Source organism: Anguilla rostrata, chromosome 1 (assembly GCF_018555375.3).
Source record: "Anguilla rostrata isolate EN2019 chromosome 1, ASM1855537v3, whole genome shotgun sequence".
Classification (NCBI taxonomy): domain Eukaryota; kingdom Metazoa; phylum Chordata; class Actinopteri; order Anguilliformes; family Anguillidae; genus Anguilla; species Anguilla rostrata.
The window spans coordinates 63,673,482-63,694,516 of NC_057933.1; the positions used below are offsets into that span (position 1 = coordinate 63,673,482).

The following is a 21,035-nucleotide window of genomic DNA, read 5'->3' on the forward strand; positions in this document are numbered from 1 at the left end:
TTTCCATGGTGCAATGAGTATTTAAATTTGCAGCCAGGGATTGCATGTATTTTTCTCCTTTCTTTGTAGGATCTTAAAGCCTTTTACTGTACAAGTACTGGAACACTACCTGTAACATTCTCAATGACTGATGCACAGTAGCCAGTTTACAGCTGATCACCACCACACATCAATGAAGAGAGAGGGATTATTAAAACAGCTAAATTGTGGACTTTTAATTGGTTAAATTGAGGGACCATATTTTGAAGATTCTGACCAGGACACTGAGAAGCTCCCTATTCTTTACAATTAATGCCATTGGATCTTTAAGGACCAGTCAGGAGCTTGATTTAACGTCACACATGAGAGATGTAAGTACGTTCACAAAATGAATATTATGCATAATCACAGTCTGAATATTAATTTACATTATAGGGGTTCAAATATATTTGAGAGCAGGATTCCACACAGGACTTTACTACTTTTCTAGGCTGTAACACACATCATAATTTTATGTGATGCTCTGCACCTATTAAGCACTTGAAAAGCTGTTTTGTCAAATTGAAGTATATTTACAATACTTTAATTGCCCTTACAGGTGTCTACACAATGCCCAAATTCAATTCCGATGTTTTCAAGTTCTATTGTACAGGATACACTTGTAATTGTCACAAAAAATTCAGTTTGGATATGTATACATCTCACTTTTGTGGTTCCAGCTTATAGACAGAAATGTACAATTTAATTGTCACAACGTACATCAGAATTCATTGCCTCGCAGTCTAGCTCTTACAATTTCCTTTCCAGTTTAAAACAATAAGATCATATGATGAAGTGATAAATGGTGTGGATGATGAATGAAGCATCACCAAATTATTATCACAAGGCCTTGACTCCTGACAGGTGTTAAATATGGTCCTCACTGTAGCCTGTACTCCCGTTGCAGGAGTTTGTAATGTGAAAACAAGGTGAATCTCAAACCAACATGGCTCTATCATTCACCTGATGACTTATTGCTATTCCCAATGAGCCATACATGCCACAAATACTGAAGCTACCCCTGAACACTGTTTATAATATAGAGACATCGTACACGGCTGTGTTCTGTCAGTGTTATGTCATCAAATCATAAAAACAGAAATTAACACGTGGCTAGGATTCTGGTGTATGCATATTTCACTTCACAGAGCCAGAAAAAAGCTGATTAAGAAATTCCAAGATGGAACAGTAATTGTGGCGTGGGGGTTTGGGCCTGAATGATGCAGATAAGAAGGCAATGGGGAAGCACTGAGGTAAATGTGTTAATTAATTGGTGAGTGGATAATCTGTTTATGCTGTTTACATGCAGCAAGAAGAGATAGATCTCTGCTCTGGGCCCAGACTAATCTCTTTGGCCTGAACACATTTACAGACTTGCAGATTTATTTTTAGGATAGCAAATCTGTTCTATAAATGAATTATGTGTAATTAGTTGATTAACAAGGGGTCTTTTGAGAGCTTTTACTCACCATTGGACATAACAAACCTTTAAGTGCTTATAAACAATTTTCTCACTTTTTACATGCAAACACAATAATGAAGTGGTAATGAAAATGACAGGGCAGTTTAATATAATGGTTAGAGATCTGGTCTTATAACCAGGCTTTGATTCCTATGGGGGACACTGCCATTGTACCTTAGAGTAAGATACTTAACCTGAGTTGCTTCAATAAAGCTGTGTAAATGGATTGTCTGTAAAATACAGTAAGCTGAGCAAGTCCCACTGGAAGGGAGAGTCTACTAAATGGCCAAAATGTATGTGTTAAGGAGAGCTGTGTAATACACATATAAAAGGAAAAATGTATTGGAACAAACAACATATTCTTTTTCAAAATATCAGGACGTTTCTGTTTGTGAGTAAAGCATTACTTTGAAGTATAATACCACCCTTTGCATTGCATTTGTTGAGTAATTTAAATTACACAGTTACAGTGCCCTTAAACAGTAGACTGCAGTACGTGCAGAGAAGTAGAGTATATATTTGCACAAGCAATGGCTAAAAGTAAGGGACTGGTTCTAAACTTCCATATGAATTGTGCTATAATGCAGTCCAAGATTTATAGAAACACATATGGAAACACATAAACACCTATAGAAAAGTAATATCAATTTTAGCTTTCTGAAAGAACGAAAAGCCAGTATAGCACACAATTAATGATGTTAACCAAAACTATGAAGAACACTTATTTCCTTAAGAATATATAAAAATAAAATACTTGAGTATTACAATAGTTTAATGTGTGTGCCTTCTCCATGCTCAAACTCAATAATCAAAATAAAATGGAGTCAACTGACCGAAAGTCCCTGCAAACAACATATTGACACATTTACCTGTGATCTATTGGAGTTTTTCCAAGCGAGATCTGTCTTCGTGATCTTATTGTATGTTCTTGCTGTAGCCACTAGATGGCAATATGACCTGTGAGATAATCTCCCGTGAAATGACATTATTTGAATGATCAGACAAAGGCCTTCTTGCTAGAATAAGAGACTGGCCAGTATGTAATTTGTCTATTCCTTGTTTGCCGAACACAGTTGGCCACTGGTCCTTGCTCACTGAAAAGGAACAAGTTCATGTGTGTGTGAGGGCTCCCAGTGATGGAACATCCAGCGGCAGGACTGGAATTTAACCACAGCGACCTAAAATCAGTGTAAACTCTGTAGTGTTTTTTTGTGTACAGTACTATAGAGAATTGTTGGTGTGGAGAATAGCTTTTTTTTTTGTTTTTGGTATACGGTTTACATTCTATGCAAATATTAGCAGTAAACTGGTCATCAAGCCTATACAGAGACGAATGCATTTGTCTTACCTCTCAGTCAAGTTGGAGGTGTGTGGATCTGGTTCCCACCTCTGATTGACCCTAGGAATGGGATTTGCGTGACTGAATGAAAGAGATACGAGAAGAACACCAACACATTTCCTAGAATAGAGATTACCAGCCAAATTAAGTGGAGAGAGGACTCTGGGATGGGGGTTCCCAAACATTTGAATCTCAAAGCTGTCGAAAATAACTGCCCAGTGAACGAGGATCATCACCGCAATAAGACATCTGAATTCTCACCACAGGCTGTAACACAGCTACTATTTAACTGCTATAACATATTGCTATTTAAGAATATGGAAGAATGTCTGTTTAAGATATGCATATGCTGAGCACAATACATATTTATATAAAATTTATTTTACATGAACTCTAAAATTTAATTTCTTAAATATGGAAATATAAGCTAAATAGACCGTTTTTGTCGATTTTGCTGAAGACCCCACATGAACCCCTGCTCGCAGAAGCCTCACACAGCTTACATTGCCTGAATGGGGGAGCGTCATTGAGTGCTTAGATGTGGCAGTGGCAGGAAAGGGTTAATGCTGAGCTCGCTCTTCAGTATAAATCTTCTTACCCAAAGCAAAAGTAACAGCATGACCTAGGAAGTCTTCGGTTGATATGTACAGCCGTCTTAGGGAAAATACAGTCTGGTCTTTAACGAAATGTCAAAAGTGTCACTGTAGTTACCCGCTTCTGGAAAATTGCTGTTAATGTCTTTACACTGGGGGTGAACTTGGATTTGTGAGTGCACACAATTCTCTTGCTAATTTAAGTGCCATTAACACCTTGGATGAAAGGACCACATGAATGCACACACGGTCAATGCAGTGTAGAAGTTAACAACCATAACAAGTCAACTGAAGGACTCTGGGTTCCAGATGCAATCTCACTATATCCCCCACACCAGAGTAACGGTTAGTCTGGTATCCCCCCTGCCCCGCCAGATCTGAGAAGTACATTGACTCAGGCATGGTATGCACTTGTGGATTTGAGGCTAAAATATTTGTTCACTTCCTTAAATTTTTTCACCAGACTGCACCCGACAATAAAGGATCTTTCACAGAGCAGTAGGACGAAACCCTACTGAGAACTGCTTGCTCCCACTTGTCCCATGTATCGTAGGTTTTATTAGTAACTTGAACAAATTTCATTGGTTAAACACAGCATAATTACAGTTTTTAAAATCATAATTCAATTGGGAGATTTTACTTCCATTTATTGAGTCAAATACATGGCAACATCATTTATCATTTAGTAAAACAAAAATATTCATGTTACAAAGGCAAATGAAAATTAAATATAAAGCAGATTTATAATATACACTTTTTTACAGATACAGAAAATGTGAGTGCCAATGAGCCAGTAGCTTTATAAAGACTATGAAGAGAATGATAGTAAAGCATTTAATGTGGTCATGACAGCATTTACACCTGTATTAGATTGAAATACAAAAACCATTTCTGTTTCCTCAAAAAATGCCACGCACAGGCAAAAATGACCTGAGCTATAGCAATCTTTTCTTACCCTAAAGTCATCTAATGTTAGCTGAACTGTTGAGTCAGCAGGTGCCATTTCATTGGTGTAGATTTAATTTCAGCATAGGCAGGACACTCTAGAAGACAAATACATCATTATACTAAACTTAAACCATGATATTTAGTAACATTGGCAGCCTCCATGAAAAATAAAATACATATAACAAAGTATTAATTTCAAGAGTGGGTGTTATGCCTTTACTGAAGTTATTTACAATTATACATTCAGGACAACACCTCACTTGACTTGTTTGAGCAAAAATCTACTTTATCTTGACAAACACTGTCACAGGCCACGCTGAGATCTGAACACTATTTTCTGGATGTTTCTGTGACATAGGAACTGCCGTGCCTTAAATCTTTGAGGCTTTGCGGGTTACATAAGACAGGAAATGGTGTACACGCTTTATTTCTGCTTTACACAACTGGCTATGAAGTGCACTCAGTAACACAGTTGAAGTCCAAATTAGTCAGAGTTTCCTTCAGTCAGAGCAGCACCAGAAAGCTGTGTTCAAGCAAATTTAACGGACAAAAACGACACATGGAGACCCAATATATCTTCTTTGCTTCTTATTTAACTTTCCATGTGAATTCCTCTGAAAGGCATGCTATGATGTTCACTGGTTATCACATTACACTACCCCTATGGCTGACATAACGAGGAATCTGCTCACAACACAATTGACTGTTCAATGTGTAGCGATATATAGCTGTGTAGTATAATATCACTGGATGATTACCTTGTCTTCAAATCTCATCCACCAAACTATTCTGTTGTTTATTCTGCTGAAAATCACCAAGAAATCCAGTTACGGCTGGACACCACAGCAACGCATGATTGTAGTCATCAATATAGTTTCTAAAAGTACTGTGTCAAAGCAAACACACATATATTGTTGAAAGCTCACTAATATCAGACAAAGGGCAACAGTCTTTAATTTTGCTGTAATAGACAAGAAAAGACATGTTTTTAAATCTTTTCTCACAAAAAATCACAAAAAAAAAATCATATTACTGTTAAACCCATGGCAATTTCTAAAGGAGTACTTGTGTACTTCACTTATTGATAACTCACTTGACATGGAATCTGTTAAACATCTAATTTACATTGCACAGTTCCCAAGCCACACCTCACTCTTCATTTTTAAAAACCCAAATCAAATATTAGCCTTAAATATCATGGAATAATGGCAAAACGTGACTGAATTTACCTTTCAGAAAATATTTTATACTAAAATAAAACATTGTGTCTCTTGGTGTTCCAATTGACACATTATTTTGTTACTGAGGGAGGATATTAATATAAAACACATTTTCTGAATGGTAATACATTTCCACTGAAGAAATTAGGGGAGAAAACATCCTGAAACTATAAAAAAGGCAATTTGACATGGCTTTTTGGAAAACTACAGTGTACATACAGTGAAATCACTTCCATCTGTGGAGGACAGTGGAAAATCCATAAAATAGTTTAAACATGACCCCCTGGCTGATGAAACAAATCTCATATCCAAGGGGGTAACCCCTTCAAGTCTGTGGGAAAGAGGGTACCTACATTACCGATATGACCCTGCCTCTCCATTAACTCAAACTGAGTTCAAAGTTAGGCAACCCTATTGTGAAGCATACAGCTTACCTTTACTGCGGCAAAGTTTTTGATTAAAGATGGAACCACATTACATATTCATGTGAGCTATATAAACACGCCAAAATATTACCACTAATGTGTGGGCCTTCTGTTATTGTCTTCTCCTATTACGGATATTTGCCTTCAGTGACGAAGGAAGGGCAATGAGGAGGGTAATATCATTTCATATTTGTCCTTCATTCCTACAGTGAATCTGGTATTGGCCCTCTGAAAGTCCTTAAAGATTATAAGCAAAATAGCACATGAGTGAGACCCCTCTAACATAAGTGTCTGGGGTATTTATTTATTTCTTTATTTATTTCATGCTCTAAGCTGCTGTCCTGATTGTGAGAAGGACAACTGTGGACTCACTCTTCAGCTGAACATGGGAAAAGTCATCTTGATGATTGGCTAGTCACAAAAAGACCCTTAAGTGATAGGGCGGACATAACTGATCACAGACATTGTTGAACTCGGTCCGCTCCATTATTCATGTGGCTCTGTGTAAGTGGTGATAGAAATAACTAGACTCCAGGCTCTGGGGGAAACATTTGAGAAGATACTTAAAAGATGGCTAGCGTGTCTTACCATTGGGGCCAATTATCCATCTCAGTCATGGCTCTATTTTAAATTTGCTTATTTCAAGGCCCCTGTTAAAAGTATGCTCTTGAGGTTGAGAAGACTGTCTGTATACAGCGAAGTGCTGGGAAAGGAGTTTGTTTTTTCAACACATTGTTGAGAGAAGAAAAGAGAAGCATGTTTTCATTTTCCATTGGCCAAAACATTTTTAAATAATGCTGCAATATCAAACACAACTGCCTTACAGAAAGTGCTCAAATATTTAATTTATGGTTTACTTTTCTGTACAGTGTTCAGCTGTAACAAAATGATATTATATATTTGAAAATTTGTCTTTCTCTCTTTCAATAATATATGAAAATTCAGGATAAATGATATCACAAAGTTAGATATCTAATCTCACAATGAAAGCCTACACTGAGAGCACTCCTTTCTCTGTGAACACCCCATATTAATCAGTTCCATACAGGAACTACCAGTGACCAAGGTATTTACATCACCAGCATTATTCCTCACAGGGTTAAGTAGTCCTGCGAGTAAGTCCTTCATTTGCGATAGATTTTTTCTGAATGTATCTTAGTCCTTACTTGTTCTATATATTTAATTCATTGTTTTATAATGAGTGACATCATACAGAACATTTTTTCACGTTCATTTGTGATAGACTTCGGAATGGGAAATTCTGTAGACTCAATACTTTCACATGGCATTTGGCCACCCGGTCATGGCTGGAGCTCTAACAACAATGCCCACCCCCCCCCCCCCCTACCTCCACAGTCTTCACAGCCAGTATTTAGAGTCTGGCTCAACCTCAGTCAGTGCTGGCAGAAGGGTCATCAGTGCTGCTAAGTTCTGGATGGGAACTGGCCATAGTAAGTTCTGTCACGTTACCAATGTGCACAACATCCCCACAGTCTACTCTATCCTCCGTTTGTCCTTTCCCATTGGTTGCCATTTCCTGTTGATCTTCTGCCCCTCCCCCATCCTGTTCTGTAGCTCCTCTATCCTGTCCATCAGTACTTCTTCCCTGCCCCTGCTGGTTCTCTGTTTCCAGGGCAACTTCCTTCTCAGTCTCAACTTCAACCCCACCCTCTCTTCCCTCTACAGTATCTGCTTCTACTGTGCCCTCTCCCTCCTCTTCAACCAGTGCCCTGCCCTCTTTCCCCTCTATAATATCTGCCTCTCTCAGCTCTACAGTCTTTGCCACATCATCTCTTCGCTCCTCCATCTTTCCTTCTGTCCCTGTCCCTCTCTCCTCTTTACCCTCTACCACTGTCACACCCTCTCTGCCCTTAGACTCTGCCTCTAAGACTGCCTCTTTTTCTCCATCGCTCGGTGTCTCTGTACTTTGCCTCTTGTTCTCCTTGTTTTCATTGTTCTTCTTCACCACATTCTCACTGTCTTCTTTGCACATCCTCTCCTCATCCTCACATATCTTCTGTTCCTCCGTCTCTTTCTCTGGCACAGAGGGGCCATTTTTCTTCTTCTTGTACTTTGGAGCATCTTTCACAGAGTTCTTATTGGACTTGCTCCGTGCTTTGAAGCCCAGTTTCTGAAGTTAGACAAGACAGATAGAGAAGAATGCATAAGAAAATTCAATGATGGAGCTTGAGAGGCTGGTATTATTAAGATTGTCTGTGTTATAATGCTGTTTTTTGTGTTGGGTTGGGGAGGGGGGATGTTTCATTTGGTTTGTTCTCTGTCATTGTCATTGTCATTTTGGGTCATTTTAGCATGTTCTATATTGCTGAAAATAATTTTGTTAAAAAAAAGAAGAAATTCCAGTGTTCCTCTTCCTCTCTGACATTTCCAATACCATTATGTAGCAAAAAAGTAAGCTCAGGAAATATATTTGCTTTCCGTTTGGATAGAGTCTACTACATACATAATATATATATATATATATATATATATATATATACACTCAGCGGCCACTTTATTAGGTACATCTTGCTAATACCGGGTTATCTTCTGCTGCTGTAGCCCATCTGCTTCAAGGTTCGACATGTTGTGCATTCAGAGATGCTCTTCTGCATACCTCGGTTGTAACGAGTGGTTATTTGAGTTACTGTTGCCTTTCTATCAGCTCGAACCAGTCTGGCCATTCTCCTCTGACCTCTGCCATCAACAAGGCATTTTTGCCCAGAGAACTGCCGCTCACTGGATATTTTTTCTTTTTCGAACCATTCTCTGATGGTTGTGCATGAAAATCCCAGTAGATCAGCAGTTCCTGAAATACTCAAACCAGCCCGTCTGGCACCGACAACCATGCCATGTTCAAAGTCACTCAAATCACCTTTCTTCCCCATTCTGATGCTTGCTTTGAACTTCAGCAGATCATCTTGACCATGTCTACATGCCTAAATGCATTGCGTTGCTGCCACGTGATTGGCTGATTAGATATTTGCATTAACGAGCAGTTGAACAGGTGTACCTGATAAAGTGGCCGGTGAGTGTATATATATATATATATATATATATATATATATATATATATATATAGTTGTCAGGAGAATCTCAAAACTGAAATTGGAATGTGCAAATGTGCCCCACTGTTTTGACTATTATGTAGAGTGGTGCATCATCACATTCTACACATTCTTTGCAAGTCTTCTAGAGGTCACAGTGGACCAGTTTGGTGTTTGGTTGCTGATGGCAATGTCACAGTTTAAATCTGGTCCGGGTCAAATAGGAGCTCAACACACTAATGAAGATTTAATACTTAGGGGTGAGAGGTCAAGGAAAGTTATCAGCTCTATGACAGGTTGAATCCAGGGAGCAGAGAACCAGACTAATGATATGTTTTGCAGCACGCACCACTGTGGTGTCTTTCACAATGTGGGGGTTGGTTGTGTTTGCCCATAACTTTGAACATCTAGATTTGGGCTCAAAATAACAGGTTCTGGGGAGGTCAGGAAGCACTGTTGTGTGGTGAGATTCTGAGATTCTGAGATTCTGAGCATGCCAAGAGAAACAGTCACAGGAATGCTGGGTCAAGTACCTTGGAATCCCTTTTCTTGCGAGGCAGGGTGGGTCTCTGGAGGAAAACAATCTGCTTGGTGGCCAAACTCCCATCGCTGTGGGAGACATGGTTGGATTTAACATCGGTTTTTGATCAGCACAAATTACTTTCTCATGATTATTCTGCTCTGGCAATGATCTTCTTAAAAAAAATCTTAATCTAAAAAAAACTACTACTCTTCTTAAAAGAGCGTCTAAACTTGATTTAGATGGAGACTCCTCCCCACCTGAGAAATCTTGTGGCATCTAATAGCTCTGGTTCAGTTGGCCCAGCTTTAACTTTGAGGTTACTTAAAGAAATATTTTAAAAATATCTACATTAGTATTTCAAAGTTCACAGGTCAAGTGTTAAAAATAATTTCTATTTGCACCTAAACAAACTAGAAATTCCAGAACTCCAGTATGCTGCATCTTGGCTGCTGTGTTGAATCCATTGACAGCAGTTAAGTTTGGGAGAGTTGCATGGTATGTCACCTGGCAGTAACTGGCAGATAGACTCTAATTTTCCCAGTCACAGCCTGTGGCTTTGTGAAGGGCTTCAAATTCTCCCTGTGTCAGCTTCCTGCTTGGAAATTATGTGTAGTATATTTCATGATTGTTAAATTGTGCTGTTATTCCACAATCTGGCTATGAAACACATGGCACGTCTCAAGTAAAAGGAGAAATAGGAAGCCAGAGAGAAACGCTGTTGGGCTAACGCTAAGATTCCAAACAAACATCCCCCGCTGTGAGGTTTACACAGGAGTGTGATAACAATCGTGTCTCTCTGTCTCCTTCCACTTTCCATTAGAAAACAGGCCATTGGGAAGGAATTAATCACAGATAAACAGTTAGCTTGCGCTCTCAGAATGTTAACCGTACCACAGCCAACTTGCATCCCAACGGATTCTTCTGCTGAGCAACTGCATGCGTCAGAATTACAGAAGCATTCATGTCAAACTTTGTGTTCAAAAGCCCCTAATCTGTCGACTGCTACTCTGAATGAAGGATTAATTCTAGGAGGGAGTACAGCATCTGTGCGAGACAGACACTTTTTCCCTCTTCCCTATCCCTAAACAGAGACAATGTCACAGCAACTGCAACATGTTCATTTTTGATAAACTATATCTATGGATGTTTGCAAGACAGCAGATGTCCCTGCCACATAATTATGCTTCTAGCTTCCAATATACTTCTACATTTCTGTTTTAAGGAGTGTTTTGCACAGACTATTTTTCACCACCCTTCAGCATATTTGACATAATGCCTGTCCCCTATACAGTAAATATAAATTGCGAATTGGTGACAGGAGACTCATTGGTACAAGACCAGAGGGGAATGTAATAGAAAGCTGATTATTATTTTCATTTATTTGAAACACTAGATTGAAATCCCTGCAGTGGTAACTATGAAATTGAACAGACAAATGAATGAGAACACTGTGAAGTGAAAACAAGTGAAAACTGTGCTGTATCTAGGACAGTGCTTTGATTAATTAGCTATATTCCCAGTGTTGTGTAGCAGCATTCTCTGCGAGGAAAATTAAAGATTAAAATAGAGCCATAATTAATCAGAGAAGCATGGAAACGGTCATGAACATTAGAGACGAAAGACAGGAGACACAAGGCCCAGTGAACACAAGATGCCATCTTAAAGAGAGAGCATGCAAGCAAGATGTTGCTGTCGTAAATTTGTGGAGTTTGTAGTCTTATCTATCTGTATCAGCTGGTATAGGTGAATCAAAAACTGAATTGGCTAAGTTATGAGTGTATAAGTGTGGTCTTATCCATGCAGACTCATATAGGATGTGAATGCATTTGAAACACATCAAACAAATGCACCACTCGTGTACTACCTCTTCTCCAAACCAGCTGTTGAAGTGCTTTGTAATTAAAACGTTTTCTTTTACACCACAAGTTTATTACATTGCAGAAGGCTTTATTAAATCAAAAAGACTAATAATTACGGACAGACTCTCCAGAGGAATACTTGTACATAAAGCCCCTTTTGGCTACAGAGACCGCGATGAATATAAAACTGACAATACATCCAGGCTCAATAGGGAACACCTAAAAATCAAACCTGAACATGTTGTTTCAGAGCCAACGCATATTACTAGCATCTTTAAGATGCTCCCACTCTACCTCATTATTGTGAAAAATGAAATGAGCTTTCCTGATAGTGTGAATATTTTTGGATGAATATCTCTGTTACATGATTTCTAGAAGACTTACTATTCAGCGAACAAGATAAGCACTCCACAAGCTAACATTTAACCTGGTCTGCAGTGACCCAGTGGCAGGGCTTTAGTATTTAACCATTACATTACATTATAGGCATTTCGCAGATGTTCTTATCCAGAGTGACTTACACAACTTGACCGTAATGAGACAATTTCAAGCTCTCACAAGTTTGTCTGACATTTTTAGATAGTTATATATTTATATAAAAAATCAGTTGCGTAACCTAAATATGAAGTTCTTTGTCATAAACTGCTCTCAAAATTGTAAAGAATTCTATCAATAAAACACAAAATTTTATTCACTACAAAAATGGAGGGAGGTCTCCATTTCATGGGGGCATTAAACTTTAGTAATGCGACTTGTACCATACCATCTCTGTAAATTATAAAGTTAAGTACCTGTTGGTCTTGACAATGGGTGTAGACAGCACACAGGTGAGTTTCCATCCATACATAGCCAGAGATTTAAGCAGTGGGATGTAGTCTGTCTTCACCTCCAAACCCTGAAAAGAATACATCCACACAAGGACTAGGCATTTTAACTGACCGTACATTTTTTCCTGGAAAACAGATGCTCATTTTATGAACAATTTTCTATTGAATTCCATGTACCAAATGTTATTACAATGAAAATATACTCAGTGGCCAATTTATTAGGTTTATCATTATGGGGACTGTGCAGGCCATTGGAGAAAACTGAAATCACGTTCTTCTGCTGTAGCCCATCTGCTTCAAGGTTTGATGCATTATGCATTCAGAGATGCCCTTCTGCACACCACCATTGGAAACATATTATTCGAGCATTTGTGGTCATTCTGTTTGCTTGAATGACTCTGCCCATTCTCCTCTGACCTCTCTCATTAACATGATGTTTTTTGTCCATGGAACTGTCGCTCACTGGATGGTATTTTATTTATTGCACCATTCTCTGTAAACTCTACGGACTGTAAAGCATGAAAATCCAAGGATGGCAGCTGTTTCTGAGATGCTGGAACCAAAATATCTGGCATCAACAATCATACCATGGTCAAAATCACTTAAATCAGGAGTTTTGCCCATGGTAATGTTTGATTGCACAAGAACTAAACATCTTTATCATGTCTGTAAGCTTTATATGTTGAGCAGCATAAATTGCTATTTGGAGGAGCAGATGTAAATGAGTAGGTGTACCTAATAAAATGGCCAATAAACGTCTAAAAAATTGAACGGAAATAACTGTTGAAACACACACACGCCCACATATAAGCACACACGCACACACACACACACGTAGACACACACACACGCACACACACACACACACACACACAAAGGCTTGTACACACATACACAGACACATGCACGTACACAACCATACACTAAAGCTAAAGATATGGCCCATACAGGATGTAACCGTGGTTTCTCATTTTGAATGCAGCATCTGCACCTGTCATCAGAGGGAAACTGTCGCGTGCCAACCGTTAAAACGTTTCGCCACAGAGCCAGACACACGCAGGCTCTAACTTTACCACAGTGTTTTTTTGACAGCAGGGTGAACAAAAGATAAAAATGCATGCTCTTTATCCAAGCAAGCTTGAGACCTCTACAGACATGTGTTTTTAGCCCTGCTTACAACATGACAGTAGCATAATGTAGATATCTTTTTCAAAACAGTTTCTCTGACAAAACCTTTATTGCCTTATAGCACAGGGACTACAATGGCTCAAACCAGCTTTGTCAGCCATTCCCAGATAGGTTCCAGCATGGCTTGGCTCAGAATGGTTCCATGGTAGAAAAGGGGTACTATTGTATTTACATTGGCATCTTTCTTTCCAGCATGCCCAAGGGTGATACAGAATGTGTGGGAGGGTTGGCTTGGAACTGGTCCCAGATTGGACACATTTAGAAATGATTCTCTTCTGAACAATAAATTCCATTGTGAAGAAAACGCGATACATTTCCAGTCCTGTTTCAGTTTCAGTCCATTTTTTAGTAAGTTCACTGGGTTATTTAAAGTTGTGTACGCCGCGCCTCCGCTTTCCTTTTACCCTGATCAGTCCGGCAGACGGGAACAGAAAACGCGTCTTCGCACAACACGTCTTATTCTTAGTCTTATCTTAGTCTTACGCCTATCTCACTTCTAGTCACTTTGAACACAGGTGTTAAAGCAGGAGGCTGGAGTAGAGCTGAGGTTTCTGCTCAGAGAGACAAAAGAAGCCTGGCCAGGGGTCTGAAGGCTGAGCACACAGCCAGTAACAGACCTTCAAATCACAAGACTCTCATTTTCCTATTCAAATTAATACTGGCACACCAAAGGGGGAAACTATTCCAGTGAATATTCCACTCATTTTCTACCTAGCAGGAGGCAAAGGGAAAAGTATCAAAAGACATTACTGTTTATTCAATGATTTTCAACTGACTGACACCCCTTTCCAAAAATAAAAAATAAAAAGAACTTCACGTTGTGGGACCCTCCACCATCCCGAATGTGAAATTTTTATTTCCCTCATGAGTCTGAACATGTTTTAGGGCATGGTGATAGACACATAGACATCCAGAGAGACATGCACCCAGGGGCCATTCTAAAGTAAAGCATCTTCTGAAGTCTCAGAAGATTCTCCACTGATTCTCGGCTTTTAGTTATAATCTCATTTTGGTGTAATTTCTTTTCTGGTGACTGTATTCTGGCCTGTTCTTGGGTGCTTCTATGGCTGAATCCTTTTCTATAATTGCTGGGATGATGAGAAACAATGTCAATGCAGTTAACAGATCTCTCTTAAAACATGCAATGCAGAGAATTTCATCCATCTCCTCTGTTGCACAGACTCTGTTCGTCCTCTGGAGAGTTGCTTGGCTACATTCCATTCACATGAGAAAAAGCATTTCCCTAATTAGACAGGAGAATGTCCAGACCCTCAGACGTAGCAGGGTTTTTAAACCACACGAAGAGGACAGACACGGCAAGCCGGCAATGCATGAAAAACATGCTCATCTCACAAAGTTGATAGACAGACAAGACACTTCTTCAATATTTAAATAGGCCTAACTGCTAACTGCTTTACAATGCATTCAGAAAATGCAATTATTCTCTACAAGAGATGGTACTGTACAGTTCAAATTTTAGCATGTGAACTTTCCACCACTGTAAGCATACCACATTTAGTGCCATCTGAAACAAATTAAGGACAAATTCTGGATAATCCGCTTTTGGAAAGAAAGCAACAAATAGAAGGACAATAAGTTTTAAAAATAAGTTTTTGAACAAGAATGTACAAAAGAACCGTGGAATGGAGTAAAAGACATTTGAACATTAGCAACACTGGGTTGAATGACATTTAAGCAACCAGCTTGTTACTACGCAACCAAGAGGTCATTGCTTCAACCACGTGAAAGGCATGTGCTAAAATAGCTCATCTTAAAAGAGTGAGTGTGTCTGAAATGTAATAAAATGCTGCTTCAGCAGAAATAATTGGTCAGGATAAGCAGGCAGATCTTTCCAGCAGAAATAATACCCTATAACTACGCTCACATGGAGCAGTGTTCCAAAGGACAATCTTATTTGATTCAAAAAGCACATCTTGTCATTGTTCACCCGTTTAATTCCCAAAATAAGGCCTCAGAGCATGCTGCATTTCTTGAGCACTACAGAACAGAACTCACGTGCAAACCTTTTGAAACATACTTGAGGCTGCTATATATGTAATAAAGTTATATACAGTTCACTGTGTTGATCGTGGTACGAGAGCTTCTAACTCATTAATGAAGTATCTATCCACCAATAATTAAACAAACTAGCTGTCAGTGTAACAGCCAAATAACATTTTAATATCACGTATACAGCTGATCAATAAGAACCTGAACACTTGTTCAAGGAGAAAAAAAACTCACTTATCTTTTCCAAATGTGAAAAAACAAGACAAAAAAGGCTGTTGCTCAATAATGAAATGAGAATGGCCTGTAATTACCTAACTCAGTCCATGAAATCCGGAACAGAAAATGATCATTATAAGAATACCACCACTCAAGACAAAACTATGTCTTGCTCTTTTAATCACTGCAAATGAATGCTTTGTTCGGTCTATAATCACAGCAGTGAGTCATATTGACCGTTTTTTTACATGCAATAAATAATTTAGCATGAGGGAAAATTAGCACAGATGTGAAAAAAAACTTAAGATGAAAGTGCATTCGAGCTTTATCCACTAAGGCAGCAGCAGTGTATAAGTGCTCTTGACTTATAAAGAGGTTAGAGTTTCATTTTGGATGGGGCACATCATTAAGATAGTTAACATTATTTACTTCAGAACATATCCAGATATATAAATGCTCTGGTAATTGAGTAGGTGATTTTAAACATCCTGGACAACAGTGTCTACATATATGCAAAAATATTATTATTAATTGCTTTCTTAAACGTTGGATAAACATTTAAACACTAAAAATAATGAAGTGTAGATCTTACACAAAGTTCAAGTGGAGGAAGAAACATATATTTATCACCTAGACTGTAAAATCAGATACAACCAACTTTTTAATGACCCAAATGACAATGAAAAAAAAAAACCACTGGATGGGCCAGCTGAACTCTAACGTTATTGCATAGGGTTTTCTGGCTTGCAGAAAGACACCTTGTTAGGAGCACACAGAGAAGAACAAAGGTCTCTTTTCACAGTCAGTCATCGTGCCCAGGAGGTGTAAACACAAAATTCAATTACCACGATACCATCAGAATTCATGCTGGTAACAACGGTCAGTGCTGTCCAGTACATATCAAACTGGACAGGAGTTGAGAGGACTTATTATTCATTATAGAATTAGTTCTGAATCAAATCAGAACTGAGACACATCTGATAATCACGAAACATGACACAAAACTGAAACTAATAACTAACTGAACAAACGGCAGGTGTCTGATGCAGCAACATGGTTCCTAGTAGAATCATTCACATTGGCCCGCAGGTCAAAGGCATGTGTTCCGCTATCTTTCTACGAAAGCAAAGGCTTGGCAAGACAGGGATGAAGTCAACAAATAAAAAAATATATGGAGCAATGAGCAATGAGCTTACGTTAATGATGGTCCACTGCTCCACAACGATGGCGTCGTAGGACGCATCCCCCTCCAGCCCTTCCTGGAAGATGAACACGCTCTCCACTGATTTGGCCATCAAATCTGTAAAAAAACAAAAAAACAAGCAGAATTTATGAGGAGGACTCTAAACTCTCTCCCTCTTAAAAAAACATGCGCATGTGGATCATAACTGAGCACAATGTGCACTCAGTGATGTACGGTAATGGTGCTCTGTACAGGACATTGCTGCTGCTGAGAAGAAACAAATAACTTTTAAGCTCTCAGTGCTTTATAAACCTATTCTTCACTGAGTTTATATTCAAGCATTCTCAGCTAAATGCCTAATACTGTAGTACAGTATTACTTTGTCAACATTTTTGTTACTTTTTGCTTTGTGATTTCGCTAGAATATACCATTCTAACACTGCATAATAAATAGCATGGGAGAGATAAATAAATAAATACATACTCTCTCGCTCTCTCTCTGTACAGTATATATATATATATATATATAGATATATAATTTTTACTATTTTATTTTTATATATTTTATTTATATATAGAGAGAGAAAGAGAGAGGGGGGGAAGTGCTATGATGTGCATGTGTTCTGCACTCATATAAAATTATGTACATTTCTGAGCATAAATAAGTTGGTATTTATGTTTCCAGAAAAATAAACTGGCAGACAAGGCCTCTGGCTATGTTTCCTCGCAGCATAGTGGCCAGTCTGGATTGAAGTGGTTTGAAGGATAACAAGCCGAGCTGGGCATAGAAGAAAGAGTATTCCATACCTCTTGTTATTCCACAGGCCATCTTCTCCTGGCCTGAGTGCTTTCTCATTACCTTTCCTGCATTTGCACACTAATACTGTTTGTGCTGGTACTGTCTCTTCTCTGAGACACTCCAGATTTCATTATTACCCTGAATAATGAGGATCAAGACTTGGGGGCTGCAGGTGGGGGGCAGAGACTGTTGGGGGGGGGGGGGGGGGGTTCGGGCGTGGGGGGGATTTGGAAGCCGACATGTCAAGACTCCATTCTTTTCCCTGAAATCCATTTAGGCCGTGCATGCTCACTGAAAGACATCTCTCTGCTCTTGCAGTCTAGGACATTGTTCGCCTTTCAGTCATGCAATGCCCTTGCTCTGTCTGTAATTGGAAATCGAGACCTCTCTTCAAATGTGTGGCTGGACCTTTCAAACACTGACTGCAATAGTGGCCGACACAACCCAGACCGCTGCTTTTTAAAAATCAAGTTGGAAAAAAAAAAAAACCAAGCCAGATAGCACTCTTTGTGCCAAGGCCATTCAGGAAAAATGGTGCCTGGTCATCTGTCGCCTGCCCTCAGTAGTCAGACAAATAGTTCTCTCTCCCAAGATCGGCCTGACAACAGTCTGAAGCGAGGCTGTTGCCTGGGAGCGCATGTGGCAAGAATCACAGAACCTCAGTGACAGCCTGGCTAATGTTCCATGGACAGAAAAGAACATGCCCTAAATGAACCTGCCCAGGGTTCTGGCACTAAACATCATTTAGTGTCGGCCTCGAACAGCCAAAGAGCACCTCAAGATGCTGCTGTGAAGGCTAATGTATTTTTAAGTGGCACAGGCAGTGATGCCATGGAAATGGGAAGCTGATAATACACTTGGATTAAACATGACAGGTTCACGTAGTGTCAAAGGTTAGGGTGGTTACTGGGCAGAATCTGAGCAGAAATGCTAGCACAGACCAAACAGCTGCTCTATGATTTACCAAGGCACAACAATAAATGTACATCACATAGTTTGAGAGTAAATTAAGAACAGAAAATGGGATTGGGCACATATCCACCCAAATCTATGACAAACAAATTACTTCTGTTTCACGTGAAACCAAAATCCTCAGAAATACAAATGCAAATGATTGCCAGAAAACTTGACAATTAAGAATTTTTCCCAACCCCCTCTATGAAATTCATTGGTTCAATTTGGAATTTTGAAGCCGCCATGAATGAATGCTAAAGGGGAACAAGCACGATGCACTTGTTCCCCTTTAGCATTACACAGAGCCTATTTCTGTGTACTTTAAAAAGCCTTCGAGTCTCGCTACAAACCAGTGGCCCATGTAACAGTTAAATAAGCCGTCTCGCTTCACACTCAGATAAATCCATTTGGAATTTAATATTTGATTCAGGGGATCTCACTCGCGGAGCTTTATCCGAATATAGAAAGCAATACGTTCTCAGTTATGCATATGAATGTCTCCGCGGTTGTGGATACAAATCCCTTCTGAAAGGAGAGACAGCTTTGGCGGTGCGCGACAAAAGGAACCGTTCGCTCAGTGTCTTCTGTCCATTGAACACCCCATTACCGCAGTGTGGCAGGCTAGAGGAGGAACACCTCTCCCTGCAGTGTGGAGCTGCCAGACATGTCGTCTATGAATCTTTAATAAGGCTCTCACGAGGCCCATTGGCACGCATGCAAAGGGAGGGCAGAGACCCGCAGATTTGATAACGTTGTAATATCCTGCTCTTTGTGCAGTATGGGAGGGGGGGTCCCAACTATGAACCTGTACTTTGCACCCCGCCCCATTTGGAGAATTAAATGGAATTTCGTTTCACTTCGGAAACCAGCTCGGAATGAGAGCAGAGGCAGTTAGTCTCTTGGTGTTTCCCCCCAAATGATTGCTGCCATCTCCAATAACACAAGGCCAAACAATCTCATACAACACACACTCACAGCATGCAGCAGCCAAAGGAAAAACTAATTCTGAGCACTGGGGATTGGAGCCATTTTTGAGACTGGAGGGACCTCAGCACTAAGTGCATGGAGGAGATGAATGAAGCAGTCCAAGGGTGTGCATTAAGTAAGGGATAATCCCCGACGAAGTGGTCAGCTATTGGGAAATAATGTGCCTTGGTGAAGGTCATTATTTCCCAATAGCTGACCACCTCAGAGGGGATTATCTCTCTTATTACACTTCTAATAGCCTTATACAATGGCTACCAACAATATTATACACAATACAATATTATATATTTGTTACTTTTACCTTTATTGATTTTTAGACTTAATCAGCTGAAACTGAAAAATTATTTTATGGCCCTTTGAGAATATTGCTTTAGTGCTGTCAAGAAAGACTCTAGTTGATAGATCTATATGTGCCATTGTTAAGCAAAAACCTCTGGTCTTTAATTCTGATTCCATGAAGACAATGATTCTTTTTTAAAATGGTTTGATAATGCAGTGTAGACAGAACGTCTTTCTTGCCCCTCTCAACCGGGTTAGAATGAAAACTCATTAGCATTATGCTAAGTTCGCTGTTTTACTTTACCTAGTTAATATTAAAATTCAGTTGGGTATAGGTCTCACAGCATGCTTGCCTATTTTGGAGTATTGGCTAATGGGGTATTGGAGTAAGAGTATATCTACGAAGAAAAGTTAACACTAGTAACAGACTTTCTGTAATATATCCATCCATCCATTATCTATACCCACTTAACTGGAGCCTATCCCAGCGTACATTGGGTGACAGGCAGGAATACCCCCTGGACAGGTAGCCAATCTATCGCAGGGCACACACACCCTTCACTTACACACGCACACCTATGGGTTATTTAGAGTCAATTAGCCTACCTGCATATCTTTGGACTGTGGAAACTAAAGTACACGGAGGAAACCTAAGCGGACTCGGGGAGAAAATGCAAACTCCACACAGAAAGGCCCAGACGGGGATTCGAACCCAAGACCTTCTTGCTGTAAGGTGGCCTATTGCACTATCGTCGTGCCCTTCCCCAATATACACAGAACCGCTGTATTGGCAGCGGAAAGACAACTTTTTTTTTGTTGCTCTGCCTCTGTATTTCTGGCTCACTGGCAGTGTCAGGAGAGTGACAGTGAGCCAGAAATACAGAAGCATCGACGTTCATTTCCTCCCTGGCATCTGATTCAGCCTCACACATTGGCCTCACACCTCGTCACTAATGCTAAGTCAGTTTTTCCATAGTTAATTAGTTGCTTTTCCATTGTAAATCAAACCGAATATACTGTATAGCGAGCATAAATAATTCAGTAATAATGATTAGATTTACTAGGCAACACAAGCACGTATGACGGACGATGCACATATGATGATATATATATATATCAGAACTGGAATTATTATCACATGGCAAATTTTGATGCAGA

General features: G+C 39.5%; 1 protein-coding gene across 1 annotated transcript in view; it reads right to left on the reverse strand.

Annotated features, from left to right (window-relative positions):
* Nucleotides 1–4,044: 4,044 nt before the first annotated feature.
* LOC135262118 (raftlin-like) overlaps nucleotides 4,045–21,035 on the reverse strand; it is a 49,393-nt gene continuing 32,402 nt past the window's right edge. The window contains exons 7-10 of the mRNA XM_064348985.1: nucleotides 16,872–16,975; nucleotides 12,226–12,329; nucleotides 9,586–9,661; nucleotides 4,045–8,136 (exon numbers count right to left, since the gene is read on the reverse strand). Coding sequence (XP_064205055.1) covers nucleotides 7,396–8,136; nucleotides 9,586–9,661; nucleotides 12,226–12,329; nucleotides 16,872–16,975 — 1,025 coding nt within the window. The 3' untranslated portion in view covers nucleotides 4,045–7,395. The remainder of the gene's footprint in view (nucleotides 8,137–9,585; nucleotides 9,662–12,225; nucleotides 12,330–16,871; nucleotides 16,976–21,035) is intronic.